The sequence below is a fragment of the Salvelinus alpinus genome, chromosome 39 (genome assembly GCF_045679555.1).
Source record: "Salvelinus alpinus chromosome 39, SLU_Salpinus.1, whole genome shotgun sequence".
NCBI lineage: Eukaryota > Metazoa > Chordata > Actinopteri > Salmoniformes > Salmonidae > Salvelinus > Salvelinus alpinus.
The window spans coordinates 9,536,302-9,550,907 of record NC_092124.1 but is presented as its reverse complement, the minus strand read 5'-3'; the positions used below and the strand labels follow the sequence as shown (position 1 = coordinate 9,550,907).

Here is a 14,606-nt window from a genome sequence, read left to right as displayed (position 1 = left end):
GAGGTGTACCTGTGGATGTATTTCAAGGCCTACCTTCAAACTCAGTGTCACTTTGCTTGACATAATAGAAAGAAAAAAATAATAATCAGCCAAGACCTCAGAAAAAGAATTGTAGACCTCCACAAGTCTGGTTCATCCTTGGGAGCAATTTCCAAACACCTGAAGGTACCACGTTCATCTGTACAAACAATAATACGCAAGTATAAACACCATGGGACCACGCAGCCATACCGCTCAGGAAGGAGACGTGTTCTGTCTCCTAGAGATGAACGTACTTTGGTGCGAAAAAGTGCCAATCAATCCCAGAACAACAGCAAAGGACCTTGTGAAGATGCTGGAGGAAACAGGTACAAAAGTATCTATATCCACAGTAAAACGAGTCAGCAAGGAAGAAGCCACTGCTCCATAACGTCATAAAAAAGCCAGACTACGGTTTGCAACTGCACATGGGGACAAAGATCGTACTTTTTGGAGAAATGTCCTCTGGTCTGATGAAACAAAAATAGAACTGTTTGGCCATAATGACCATCTTTATGTTTTGTTGGAAAAAAGGGTGAGGCTTTCAAGCTGAAGAACACCATCCCAACCGTGAAGCACGGGGGTGGCAGCATCATGTTGTGAGGGTGCTTTGCTGCAGGAGGGACTGGTGCACTTCACAAAATAGATGACATCATGAGGCAGGAAAATGTGGATATATTGAAGCAACATCTCAAGACAGTCATCAAGTTAAAGCTTGGTCACAAATAGGTCTTCCAAATGGACAATGACCCCAAGCATACTTCCAAAGTTGTGGCAAAACAGCTTAAGGACAACAAAGTCAAGGTATTGGAGTGGCCATCATAAAGCCCTGGCCTCAATCCTATAGAACATTTTTGGGCAGAACTGAAAGTGTGTGTGCGAGCAAGGAGGCCTACAAGCCTGACCCAGTTACACCAGCTCTGTCAGGAGGAATGGGCCAAAATTCACCCAACTTATTGTGGGAAGCTTATGGAAGGCTACCTGAAATATTTGACCCAAGATAAACAATTTAAAGACAATGCTACCAAATACTAATTGAGTGTATGTAAACGTCTGACCCACTGGGAATGTAAAGAAAGAAACAATTCTCTACTATTATTCTGACATTTCACATTCTTAAAATAAAGTGGTGAACCTAACTGACCTAAGACAGGGAATTTTTACTAGGATTAAATGTCAGGAATTGTGAAAAACTGAGTTTAAATGTATTTGGCTAAGGTGCATGTAAACTTCCGACTTACACAAGAATGGAGCTATATGCAGTTTATTTTATTCTTCCTTACCATTTTACTTTCAACTCTGCATTGTTGTGAGGAGTTGTAAGCAAGCATGTCACAGTTAAGTCTACAACAGTTGTATTTGGCAAATAAAATGTTATTTGATTTTATATTTCAAGTGACTTACAATAGCAGGCCTTGTAATGGGCCAGTCATAAACAGGAGAGGGAGACACTATGGAGGAGCATTCCAATGGGATTAGGAAAGCAACAAAAGGCCTCCAGATTAGCTAATGGGAATACAATGGTAGCGAGGCCGCTGGGAGGAGAGGGGTGAAGAGGGGCAACCAGTGAATTAGCTATGTAGACTCAGAGGACGGATAACCTGCTAGGTGTTAGGACAGGACACCGCTTGTCAACACAAATATTCTTCATTATATGTACAACGATCTTAAGACGGATAATGATTCCTCAATTCAAAATCCATACGGAGGCGTTAAAGATAAATGCACCAACGCATGACTGAGTTGAGGATTGAGGAGAGAGATAGTTTGGCGCGCTACACCAACACAGCTCTCAGTATTAAAGCACTGCCAGCGAGGGAGTCAGGTCGGACCACAGCACTGCCAGCGAGGGAGTCAGGCCGGACCACAGCACTGCCAGCGAGGGAGTCAGGTCGGACCACAGCACTGCCAGCGAGGCAGTCAGGTCGGACCACAGCACTGCCAGGGAGGGAGTCAGGTCGGACCACAGCACTGCCAGCGAGGCAGTCAGGCCGGACCACAGCACTGCCAGCGAGGCAGTCAGGCCGGACCACAGCACTGCCAGCGAGGCAGTCAGGCCGGACCACAGCACTGCCAGCGTGGCAGTCAGGCCGGACCACAGCACTGCCAGCGAGGGAGTCAGGCCGGACCACAGCACTCCCAGCGAGGGAGTCAGGCCGGACCACAGCACTGCCAGCGAGGGAGTCAGGCCGGACCACAGCACTGCCAGCGAGGGAGTCAGGCCGGACCACAGCACTGCCAGCGAGGGAGTCAGGCCGGACCACAGCACTGCCAGCGAGGGAGTCAGGCCGGACCACAGCACTGCCAGCGAGGGAGTCAGGCCGGACCACAGCACTGCCAGCGAGGGAGTCAGGCCGGACCACAGCACTGCCAGCGAGGGAGTCAGGCCGGACCACAGCACTGCCAGCGAGGGAGTCAGGGCGGACCACAGCACTGCCAGCGAGGGAGTCAGGGCGGACCACAGCACTGCCAGCGTGGCAGTCAGGCCGGACCACAGCACTGCCAGCGTGGCAGTCAGGCCGGACCACAGCACTGCCAGCGAGGGAGTCAGGCCGGACCACAGCACTGCCAGCGAGGGAGTCAGGCCGGACCACAGCACTGCCAGCGAGGGAGTCAGGCCGGACCACAGCACTGCCAGCGTGGGAATCAGGCCGGACCACAGCACTGCCAGCGAGGGAGTCATGCCGGACCACAGCACTGCCAGCGTGGGAATCATGCCGGACCACAGCACTGCCAGCGTGGGAATCAGGCCGGACCACAGCAGCAGCTTTTTCACATTAGAACTGAGACCGGCTGAGAATATAATAGGAGGCTGATTTGAGGATTTATAGTGTAAATAACAAGACAGTTACGTACTATTAACCGTCTGGTAACAGGGGGGGTGAAGGAGAGCGAGAGAGGGGGAAAGGAGGAGAGAGAGGAGGACAGGAGGAGAGAGTCAAAGTAAGTAATTGGGTGAATAAAAGAGTGCCAGTGAAAATGGGAGAAAAACAGAATGATTGAAATAGAAAAGAAAAGCGAACGATAAAAAGGTGGAAAGATATTGGAGGGAGAGAGAGAGAGTTCTGGGTGGCTCCACATGGTTACTGAGAAGCAGCGCAACTCATTTCAACTCCAGTCCAAAAATAAAAGCCAACAGAGATTTGTTCAAACGTTGATTGAATGGGTGGCCTGCTGGAGACCGAGAGGAAACGAAGGGGGAGCGGTGAGAATGATAAGACCACAGTGCCCCCTAAAGCCAGAAGAGTACACCTCTTTTTCCCTCCATCTCTCATCTGAAGAGCCTGTGTATTGAGAGGCCAAGAGGGTTTCGTTCAAGGCGCGCGCACACACACACACGTTGAGGGGCCGAGAGGCTATCGTTCAAGGCGCACACACACACACACACACACACGTTGAGGGGCCGAGAGGCTATCGTTCAAGGCCTTGCAAGCGTTCTTAGAGAGCTGAGCCGTTCTGTTCGTCGGTACATGAGGCGCATTTATTAAAACACACAAACGACCGGACAGAGCGGCCCACACACACACAGCGATAGAGAGCGGCCCACACACACACACAGAGAGAGAGAAAGAGAGAGCGGCCCACTCTGTCAGACCATACTTTAACTTATTCCCTAGGTTTCAGAGGTTCAAACGCACTCTTTGACCCCACAAATGGAGACGTTGTAATCAAGGCTGAATGGAAATAAGCCCATTTCTAGAGTGAGAGATTAAAACCAGACGAACAGGTGCAGCGCTAAGGAGCGTTGTGGAATTGAGCCCAACTGCCTTCCGTAGGCCTATCGGATTCACTGACACGTTTCACGGCAAATAGCAAACACATCTAAACACATCTATTGTTAAACCCTCTGATTCTCCTCATGCTGTTATGACAGTGAGACGGATAGATAGGAGAGAGAGCGTCGGGGGAGAAAAAGGGAAAGAAAAAGAGAGAATTAGTAAGAGATTCAGAGAGGAAAAAAGCTTTTTCTAGTGGCGGGGAGGAGTGAACAGTCATCACACGCCACCTTTGTGAAACATGGCACTTGTTGCTAAGCGTTTGACGAGCCAGGTTGAAACTGCATCACAAATTAGGTTGGCTTGTTGCTGTTCAGTTTCCTTCTCTCCTCTTGCAGGTGCAAGTGAACGAGAAGTGTGTGTGTATCTGTGTGTGTATAAACTCCCTCCTTAACGAAGTAGGAGCCTGGAGATGGAGCTTACACCCCACTGTGCCGGGGAGAGAAGAGGGCCTGGCAAGCCCCGCTTGTGATCAGAGTGAAATAGTGTGTGTAGGAGTGTGTCGGTGTGTATGCATGGCTGCATACATGTCAGTATATATAGCTCCGTGTGTGTGTGTGTAGGAGTTGAGTGTGTGTGTGTGCCTCACTTCGGTATGCAGCTCCAGGAGGGCCTCTTGCCTAAGGAGCAACAGCAGGGGGTTGTGGGAAGATAACGGGGAAAGGAAAGTTTTTCGAGCGAGGGCAGAAAGCGGTAGAGAGGGAGCGAAGGAGAAAGAGAAGGATAGAAAGAGGGGGGGAAAAGCTGTGCTTGCCGTTCGTGTTGCTATGTTTGAAAAAGGCGGAGGTTGCGGAGTATAATAGTCCTGTTTTCTATCGTAGGTGGGGGGGAGCAATAAGAGCGGTAGGGGTACGGGTTGCACCACCCCCTTGAACCCTTGTCCTCTGTTGGGGGGGGTCCCCAATCCCCCGTGTGACGTCGCTCCCTCGCCGAGCATTCTGTCTAACAGAATCACCTTGACACAGACTGTATGTACCACGGCACACGCGCGAGCGACGTCGGTGATGATCAAAACGCACCCAAAACACTCTGCTGAGAAGCTGTTGAGATTGTCCCGAGAGCAATCGCCGCAGTTGAATTAGTTTTAACAAAAAAATAAATATATATATATATATATGTTACTGCCATTTGGCAAACAAACGCCAGTGCAGCAGGAAGCTAAGTTAGAAGGGAAGACGAGCAGATATCTCCTACCTGCGTGCTTGTAGTAGGTTGCTGTGTGGTCTGCCCATCCATCAAAGCTAATCACGTAAGCGTTAGTCTAATACCTGCATAACTGATACTGCACAGAATGAACACTGTATGGCACTTAGGCTAAACACAATGTGAGGTAAGCTAAACTGCTATGCATTGTGGTTGTCAACCGGGATGTATAGAGGGAGAAAAAATGGAAAGAGGTGATGCGTTTAGTGGAAGAGGAGGAGAGATGTCTCGCTGTGAATAGCTGAGTCAAGGACGAGAGAGGGAGTAGCGTGTGTGTGTGTCCCTGAGAGAAGAGGTATAGAAAGAGAGGAGCAGGAGTGCAACACGGGAAGAGCATGAACGAAGGTAGAAAATAAAAAAGGAATGCGGAGAGAAGAAACACGACAACACCAACGGTATGGAACGAGAGAAGGTGTGTGACCCTGAAAGGATGAAAAGGCGCGGAGAAAAGGTGTCACAGAGAGAGATGAAAAAGAAAGGTATAGGGTGGAGAAAAGCAAAGGCGGTTGTGAGGGAGGGCAACAGTTGGGAGAAGGCTCGCCTGTTTGGAAATGGAGAACAAAAATGACAGAACAGAGGGATGGGTGAAGGAGAGAGGGAGGGGTCTCATCTGCGTGTGTGTGTGTGTGTGGGGGGGGGTTCCCACCTGCTTGGATGATGAGCTTGGCACACTCGTTGCAGGGGAACAGAGCCACGTACATGGAACAGCCCTTCACGTCCGCTGAGTTCTTATTCATGATAGCATTCAGCTCCGCATGGCACACTGGAGGGGGGAGGAAGAGAGAAGGGGAGAAGGGGAGGAAGAGTGTGAAAATCTGGTCAACACACCAGGGGTGGCAGTGAATCAAAAGAGACATTAATATGCAGATGATACAGGTTTCCTAGTTCCAAAAGCCACATAAAAAATTCACTGGTCTAGGATCAGGTCCCCCCCTGTCCATATAATCTCATTCATTGATCTAAAAAGGCTAAGCTGATCCTAGTTCAGCAATTCCACTTTGAGACTCAATACAGGCCTTAATTCCCATTGTCCAGTGGAAAGTGATGCACTGAGAGTGAACAGATGCCTCCTCTCCCCTCCACCCTGGCAGCCATAAAATGACTGCTTCCTAACGTTAATTACGGGAAATGAATTGCCCCCTATCAGCGACGGTGGCCAATTACAGAGCACACCGGCCAACCCCCAAACTGTAGTATGATTACCATACCCCCCCACCCCCACTAGCCCCATGCCAGCCAGCCAACCACCCGCTACTGCTGCAGATTGGCTTTGGCACAACATCAGAGCACGGCACGGCACGACATGCACGTTGGTCCACTGCGCTCACAGCAAGCAGGCAGAACTCATGAGAGAGAGAGAGAGAGCCAAGGGATGGTTAACTTGGAGAATTTGTGACAAACAGTTGTCATGGCAGCATGTCTTCGGTGGGGAACACGATAAGATATTATCCTGAGCACTGTTTAATGTTACAGTCACTGGTCTCAGTTACTATTAGAACAGTGGTAGTTACCATTACCAGTCACTGGTCTCAGTTACTATTAGAACAGTGGTAGTTACCATTACCAGTCACTGGTCTCAGTTACTATTAGAACAGTGGTAGTTACCATTACCAGTCACTGGTCTCAGTTACTATTAGAACAGTGGTAGTTAACATTACCAGTCACTGGTCTCAGTTACTATTAGAACAGTGGTAGTTAACATTACCATTACCAGTCACTGGTCTCAGTTACTATTAGAACAGTGGTAGTTACCATTACCAGTCACTGGTCTCAGTTACTATTAGAACAGTGGTAGTTACCATTACCAGTCACTGGTCTCAGTTACTATTAGAACAGTGGTAGTTAACATTACCAGTCACTGGTCTCAGTTACTATTAGAACAGTGGTAGTTAACATTACCATTACCAGTCACTGGTCTCAGTTACTATTAGAACAGTGGTAGTTACCATTACCAGTCACTGGTCTCAGTTACTATTAGAACAGTGGTAGTTACCATTACCAGTCACTGGTCTCAGTTACTATTAGAACAGTGGTAGTTACCATTACCAGTCACTGGTCTCAGTTACTATTAGAACAGTTGTAGTTACCATTACCAGTCACTGGTCTCAGTTACTATTAGAACAGTGGTAGTTACCATTACCAGTCACTGGTCTCAGTTACTATTAGAACAGTGGTAGTTACCATTACAGTCACCGGTCTCGGTTACTATTAGAACAGTGGTAGTTACCATTACCGCCACCGGTCTCGGTTACTATTAGAACAGTGGTAGTTACCATTACCGCCACCGGTCTCGGTTACTATTAGAACAGTGGTAGTTACCATTACCGTCACCGGTCTCGGTTACTATTAGAACAGTGGTAGTTACCATTACCGTCACCGGTCTCGGTTACTATTAGAACAGTGGTAGTTACCATTACCAGTCACCGGTCTCGGTTACTATTAGAACAGTGGTAGTTACCCTTACCAGTCACCGGTCTCGGTTACTATTAGAACAGTGGTAGTTACCCTTACCAGTCACCGGTCTCGGTTACTATTAGAACAGTGGTAGTTACCCTTACCAGTCACCGGTCTCGGTTACTATTAGAACAGTGGTAGTTACCCTTACCAGTCACCGGTCTCGGTTACTATTAGAACAGTGGTAGTTACCCTTACCAGTCACCGGTCTCGGTTACTATTAGAACAGTGGTAGTTACCCTTACCAGTCACCGGTCTCGGTTACTATTAGAACAGTGGTAGTTACCCTTACCAGTCACCGGTCTCGGTTACTATTAGAACAGTGGTAGTTACCCTTACCAGTCACCGGTCTCGGTTACTATTAGAACAGTGGTAGTTACCCTTACCAGTCACCGGTCTCGGTTACTATTAGAACAGTGGTAGTTACCCTTACCAGTCACCGGTCTCGGTTACTATTAGAACAGTGGTAGTTACCCTTACCAGTCACCGGTCTCGGTTACTATTAGAACAGTGGTAGTTACCCTTACCAGTCACCGGTCTCGGTTACTATTAGAACAGTGGTAGTTACCCTTACCAGTCACCGGTCTCGGTTACTATTAGAACAGTGGTAGTTACCCTTACCAGTCACCGGTCTCGGTTACTATTAGAACAGTGGTAGTTACCCTTACCAGTCACCGGTCTCGGTTACTATTAGAACAGTGGTAGTTACCCTTACCAGTCACCGGTCTCGGTTACTATTAGAACAGTGGTAGTTACCCTTACCAGTCACCGGTCTCGGTTACTATTAGAACAGTGGTAGTTACCCTTACCAGTCACCGGTCTCGGTTACTATTAGAACAGTGGTAGTTACCCTTACCAGTCACCGGTCTCGGTTACTATTAGAACAGTGGTAGTTACCCTTACCAGTCACCGGTCTCGGTTACTATTAGAACAGTGGTAGTTACCCTTACCAGTCACCGGTCTCGGTTACTATTAGAACAGTGGTAGTTACCCTTACCAGTCACCGGTCTCGGTTACTATTAGAACAGTGGTAGTTACCCTTACCAGTCACCGGTCTCGGTTACTATTAGAACAGTGGTAGTTACCCTTACCAGTCACCGGTCTCGGTTACTATTAGAACAGTGGTAGTTACCATTACCAGTCACCGGTCTCGGTTACTATTAGAACAGTGGTAGTTACCATTACCAGTCACCGGTCTCGGTTACTATTAGAACAGTGGTAGTTACCATTACCAGTCACCGGTCTCAGTTACTATTAGAACAGTGGTAGTTACCATTACCAGTCACCGGTCTCAGTTACTATTAGAACAGTGGTAGTTACCATTACCAGTCACCGGTCTCAGTTACTATTAGAACAGTGGTAGTTACCATTACCAGTCACCGGTCTCGGTTACTATTAGAACAGTGGTAGTTACCATTACCAGTCACCGGTCTCGGTTACTATTAGAACAGTGGTAGTTACCATTACCAGTCACCGGTCTCGGTTACTATTAGAACAGTGGTAGTTACCATTACCAGTCACTGGTCTCGGTTACTATTAGAACAGTGGTAGTTACCATTACCAGTCACTGGTCTCGGTTACTATTAGAACAGTGGTAGTTACCATTACCAGTCACTGGTCTCGGTTACTATTAGAACAGTGGTAGTTACCATTACCAGTCACTGGTCTCGGTTACTATTAGAACAGTGGTAGTTACCATTACCAGTCACTGGTCTCGGTTACTATTAGAACAGTGGTAGTTACCATTACCAGTCACTGGTCTCAGTTACTATTAGAACAGTGGTAGTTACCATTACCAGTCACTGGTCTCAGTTACTATTTGAACAGTGGTAGTTACCATTACCAGTCACTGGTCTCAGTTACTATTAGAACAGTGGTAGTTACCATTACCAGTCACTGGTCTCAGTTACTATTAGAACAGTGGTAGTTACCATTACCAGTCACTGGTCTCAGTTACTATTAGAACAGTGGTAGTTACCATTACCAGTCACTGGTCTCAGTTACTATTAGAACAGTGGTAGTTACCATTACCAGTCACTGGTCTCAGTTACTATTAGAACAGTGGTAGTTACCATTACCAGTCACTGGTCTCAGTTACTATTAGAACAGTGGTAGTTACCATTACCAGTCACTGGTCTCAGTTACTATTAGAACAGTGGTAGTTACCATTACCAGTCACTGGTCTCAGTTACTATTAGAACAGTGGTAGTTACCATTACCAGTCACTGGTCTCAGTTACTATTAGAACAGTGGTAGTTACCATTACCAGTCACTGGTCTCAGTTACTATTAGAACAGTGGTAGTTACCCTTACCAGTCACCGGTCTCGGTTACTATTAGAACAGTGGTAGTTACCCTTACCAGTCACCGGTCTCGGTTACTATTAGAACAGTGGTAGTTACCCTTACCAGTCACCGGTCTCGGTTACTATTAGAACAGTGGTAGTTACCATTACCAGTCACCGGTCTCGGTTACTATTAGAACAGTGGTAGTTACCATTACCAGTCACCGGTCTCGGTTACTATTAGAACAGTGGTAGTTACCATTACCAGTCACCGGTCTCGGTTACTATTAGAACAGTGGTAGTTACCATTACCAGTCACCGGTCTCGGTTACTATTAGAACAGTGGTAGTTACCATTACCAGTCACCGGTCTCGGTTACTATTAGAACAGTGGTAGTTACCATTACCAGTCACCGGTCTCGGTTACTATTAGAACAGTGGTAGTTACTATTAGAACAGTGGTAGTTACCATTACAGTCACTGGTCTCAGTTACTATTAGAACAGTGGTAGTTACCATTACAGTCACTGGTCTCAGTTACTATTAGAACAGTGGTAGTTACTATTAGAACAGTGGTAGTTACCATTACAGTCACTGGTCTCAGTTACTATTAGAACAGTGGTAGTTACCATTACCGTCACTGGTCTCAGTTACTATTAGAACAGTGGTAGTTACCATTACAGTCACTGGTCTCAGTTACTATTAGAACAGTGGTAGTTACCATTACCAGTCACTGGTCTCAGTTACTATTAGAACAGTGGTAGTTACCATTACCAGTCACTGGTCTCAGTTACTATTAGAACAGTGGTAGTTACCATTACCAGTCACTGGTCTCAGTTACTATTAGAACAGTGGTAGTTACCATTACCAGTCACTGGTCTCAGTTACTATTAGAACAGTGGTAGTTACCATTACCAGTCACCGGTCTCAGTTACTATTAGAACAGTGGTAGTTACCCTTACCAGTCACCGGTCTCGGTTACTATTAGAACAGTGGTAGTTACCCTTACCAGTCACTGGTCTCAGTTACTATTAGAACAGTGGTAGTTACCATTACCAGTCACTGGTCTCAGTTACTATTAGAACAGTGGTAGTTACCATTACCAGTCACTGGTCTCAGTTACTATTAGAACAGTGGTAGTTACCATTACAGTCACTGGTCTCAGTTACTATTAGAACAGTGGTAGTTACCATTACAGTCACTGGTCTCAGTTACTATTAGAACAGTGGTAGTTACTATTAGAACAGTGGTAGTTACCATTACAGTCACTGGTCTCAGTTACTATTAGAACAGTGGTAGTTACCATTACCGTCACTGGTCTCAGTTACTAATAGAACAGTGGTAGTTACCATTACAGTCACTGGTCTCAGTTACTATTAGAACAGTGGTAGTTACCATTACAGTCACTGGTCCCAGTTACTATTAGAACAGTGGTAGTTACCATTACCATCACTGGTGAATAGCGTAAATGAACACTGATCCGCAGTGTGATCCAACAGCCAGCCCCCCCCCCTTTAAAACTGCTCCTAAAATTGACCAATAATGTGGACCTCACAAAAGCCTTTTGTGGTCCCAATTAGCTGCAGAGTTACTTGAAACCAGAATGGCCTTCCCAGGTAGAGGGCAATTATCCCCAGTAACCATGAGACTTTCTGAACAAGAGGGATGTTAAGTGTGTGTGTGTGTGTGTGTGTGGTCTTGGCTAAGAAGACTGCTGTTCCTTGTAATTGCATATTACAGCCTTTATTATGGCCAATTATTTCCCTTTGAAGATGATTAGACATTTTTTACGAGTTTTTTTCTTCTTTTTCCCCCTTTACCCAGTTTCACAAAGAAATTGCTGTGTAAAAAAAAACTTCACATTGTGTCTAGCATCATGCTACGACCTGGGCAGCAAATGTACACAAGGACCTGGATAGTGGAAACCCTAAGAGGGCTTTTAAGATACCCCTGGATGGGATGAGGAGAAGAAGAAATCTTGTGTTTGAAGATACAAAAACATAATGAGATTCTTTCTGACGAGAAGAGGATGCAGAGCAGAGAGCGTAAGAGCGAGGAAGAGGGGAGAGAGAGAGACCCATTGGCCAGAAAGAGTGGGAGAGAAATAGATTAGGGGAAATAAGTGATTCGTCACCTAGCTTTGCTAACAGCACGAGAAGACTTGGGCATATCTGCGCCACAGCTATGCACAATACGTTGCCCAGTATACTCCCATCTGCAAAAACATAAACCTATCTTTATGAAAGAGCTTGGAGAGAGGTAGGGAGAAACTAGACAGGAAAGACTAGGGTGTTTCTCTAAAACCTTGAAATTATTCTGAAGTGGACCGGAGGAAGAAATAGGCCTACATCCTTTGAATGTAAAAAAGGGCTGTCTGGAGATTCGCCAACTCATTTACTTTCGGCAGTTCGCTCTCCCTCTCTGTCCTCCAAACCAAGCAACCCTCCTAACCTCTGCATATTAACTGGAGACATCCTTAAAGCTTCAGGTATCTCAACACACACACACACACACACACACACACACACACACACACACACACACACACACACACACACACACACACACACACACACACACACACACACACACACACACACACACACACACACACACACACACACACACACACACACACAAAGCTTCAGGTCTCAACTCAAACTGCTTTCAATTACCGGTGAAACTCGAAGAATTCAAAAAGAACTTCTTCAAAAATTAATAACTGGGCAGTTAGTTTGACTTGCCATATTTTTTGTGGAACCATCTCTCTTGAACTCTGGAGATACATTCTCCGGGTCCCGTGGCCATTAGAAAAAGCTGTGATGAAACACTGATGTGTCTAATGTACAGTCTGTCTGGGAATGTTGGAATGGAATATTCTGGAACACCTGTAGCCAATTACATGTGGATGTTGGGCTGCCAGTGACCCAATGGCATAGTGTATAGGGTTTCTGTAGGAAGCCAGAGAGGGAGGGGTCTGGAATTGAGAGGATAGACTGGAGTGCACTGAAGGGTTAGTACTATACATTGTCAACTTATAAAGCCCTGTAGAAGTTTCTATAAGGCTACAATTGTAATATCAGTAGTAGTAGGCCTTTGGCTATTAGGTAAAAGAAACTGTACACATGCAAAGTCTGTGTGTGTGTGTGTGTGTGTGTGTGTGTGTGTGTGTGTGTGTGTGTGTGTGTGTGTGTGTGTGTGTGTGTGTGTGTGTGTGTGTGTGTGTGTGTGTGTGTGTGTGTGTTCTGGCAGATGGTCAGTTAGGTGCTCTCTGACCACTGTAGCCAATTAGAGAAGCTATTGAGAGGTCAGAGGTCAAGATTGGCCACCTGCCAACCGACATGGAGTCTTGTATTTGCATGCACCTTAAAAAATATAAAAATCACACACACCATGTCCGAATACCCATACTAGCGTACTACATGCTTAAACTCCATACAATGCATGTACTCATCGTCGCATACTATTTAGCACGTACTGTTTAGTAAAAAAAGTATGCAGTATGCCACGGCCACAGGCGTAGCGGCTCCTGACTGGTTGAGTAGGTGGGGCGGGGCCGAGTGCCGGTGGATTTTTCAAAATTCAACAGACGTGCATCACATTAAGCAGCCTGATAATAGCTCATTTCCAATTCGATTAATTTCTCTTAACTCTGAATGGAATAAATATGGAGTTATAGGCCTACTCAGGCTGGTTATAAGCAGACAATCACATTCAACCTAAACCGTAGGTAAATATTTTCCACTTGAACATATTTATTAGTGAAACCAAAGTGCTGTAACATAAATAAATTAAATCAAATAGCCTAGGACACACCAAAACTTTAACTGTTCAAATCGGGTGTATGGCAAATTCAGAACCGCTGGACAGCAACATAGTAAACTAAAGCACTGGTCATTGGGAATGAGATCAGAGTGACTGCTAAGGCTTGTCCCCGGTGCCGACATCGTCAGAAATCCAAAGATGGTTTAGAAGGCCAAGAGAAAAATAAAAGCTTTTCAAATTAGAAAACTGAAATCAACTATTTATAAAAAAAATATGTTTTCAAAGATGTAGCCTATAATGCAATACTCAATCATTTTAAGGATAACAAAATCTACTTCGACTACATTTGAACACCGCCGCAGAAACTTCGCTATTCGGCATCTTCCCAATTAAGTAGCCTAGTTTTGTTGTTTGGCTACTTGAAGAGAACTAGGGCCTGTCACTCGCAGACCACCTCTTCCAATGCATTGTGGGAAAGTGTGCATCTAATCCCACTAGATAAAGAACTGAGATGAGTATAACATCCTGGCATTTAAACAATCTCGATTTTCGAAAACTCACATACTATAAAACACATTTTCGCCTACTGAAAACGCCCCATTGCGTCGTTTCACGCTATTCAGTGATTTCGGGAGCGCATCCCCTTATCTAATTGATCAGCTTTTGTCAAAGCCAACATGAGTATGACATCCGGACAATAAAAGTACTCGATTTTCAAAATGTTGCATACTATTATACTTCCATTTTTTCTGCATACTATTTAGGACGCAACTATGGGTATTCGGACTCTCTCCCAGAGTCAATACACTCACACAAAAACAAAATGCGCTAATATAACCACTGCAGCACAAAGTATTGCGGCACTACAGCCTATTAGCCAGTCACCCGGATTTAAGACACACGTCTTTCCTGATTCCCACAGGCTTGTCGAGTCATGTGACTTCTAAAGCGCCACTAGATTCTGTCTGCATCTCAAATTGCACCCAATTCCCTATAGGCCCTGGTCAAAAGTAGTGCAATATGTAGGGGATAGGGTGTCACTTGGAACACAGATTATGTCTCCGCTGCCAGGGGACACCAGAGAGAGTGCCTGGCCCCTAGCCAGAGAT

General features: G+C 46.0%; 1 protein-coding gene across 3 annotated transcripts in view; it reads right to left on the bottom strand.

Moving 5' to 3' along the window:
• Positions 1-14,606, bottom strand: part of LOC139566937 (deoxycytidylate deaminase-like) — a 58,788-nt gene that overhangs the window by 25,894 nt on the left and 18,288 nt on the right. For all 3 annotated transcript variants that reach the window (XM_071388316.1, XM_071388315.1, XM_071388314.1), the window contains exon 4: positions 5,644-5,760. In XM_071388316.1, the coding sequence (XP_071244417.1) occupies positions 5,644-5,760 (117 nt within the window). The remainder of the gene's footprint in view (positions 1-5,643; positions 5,761-14,606) is intronic.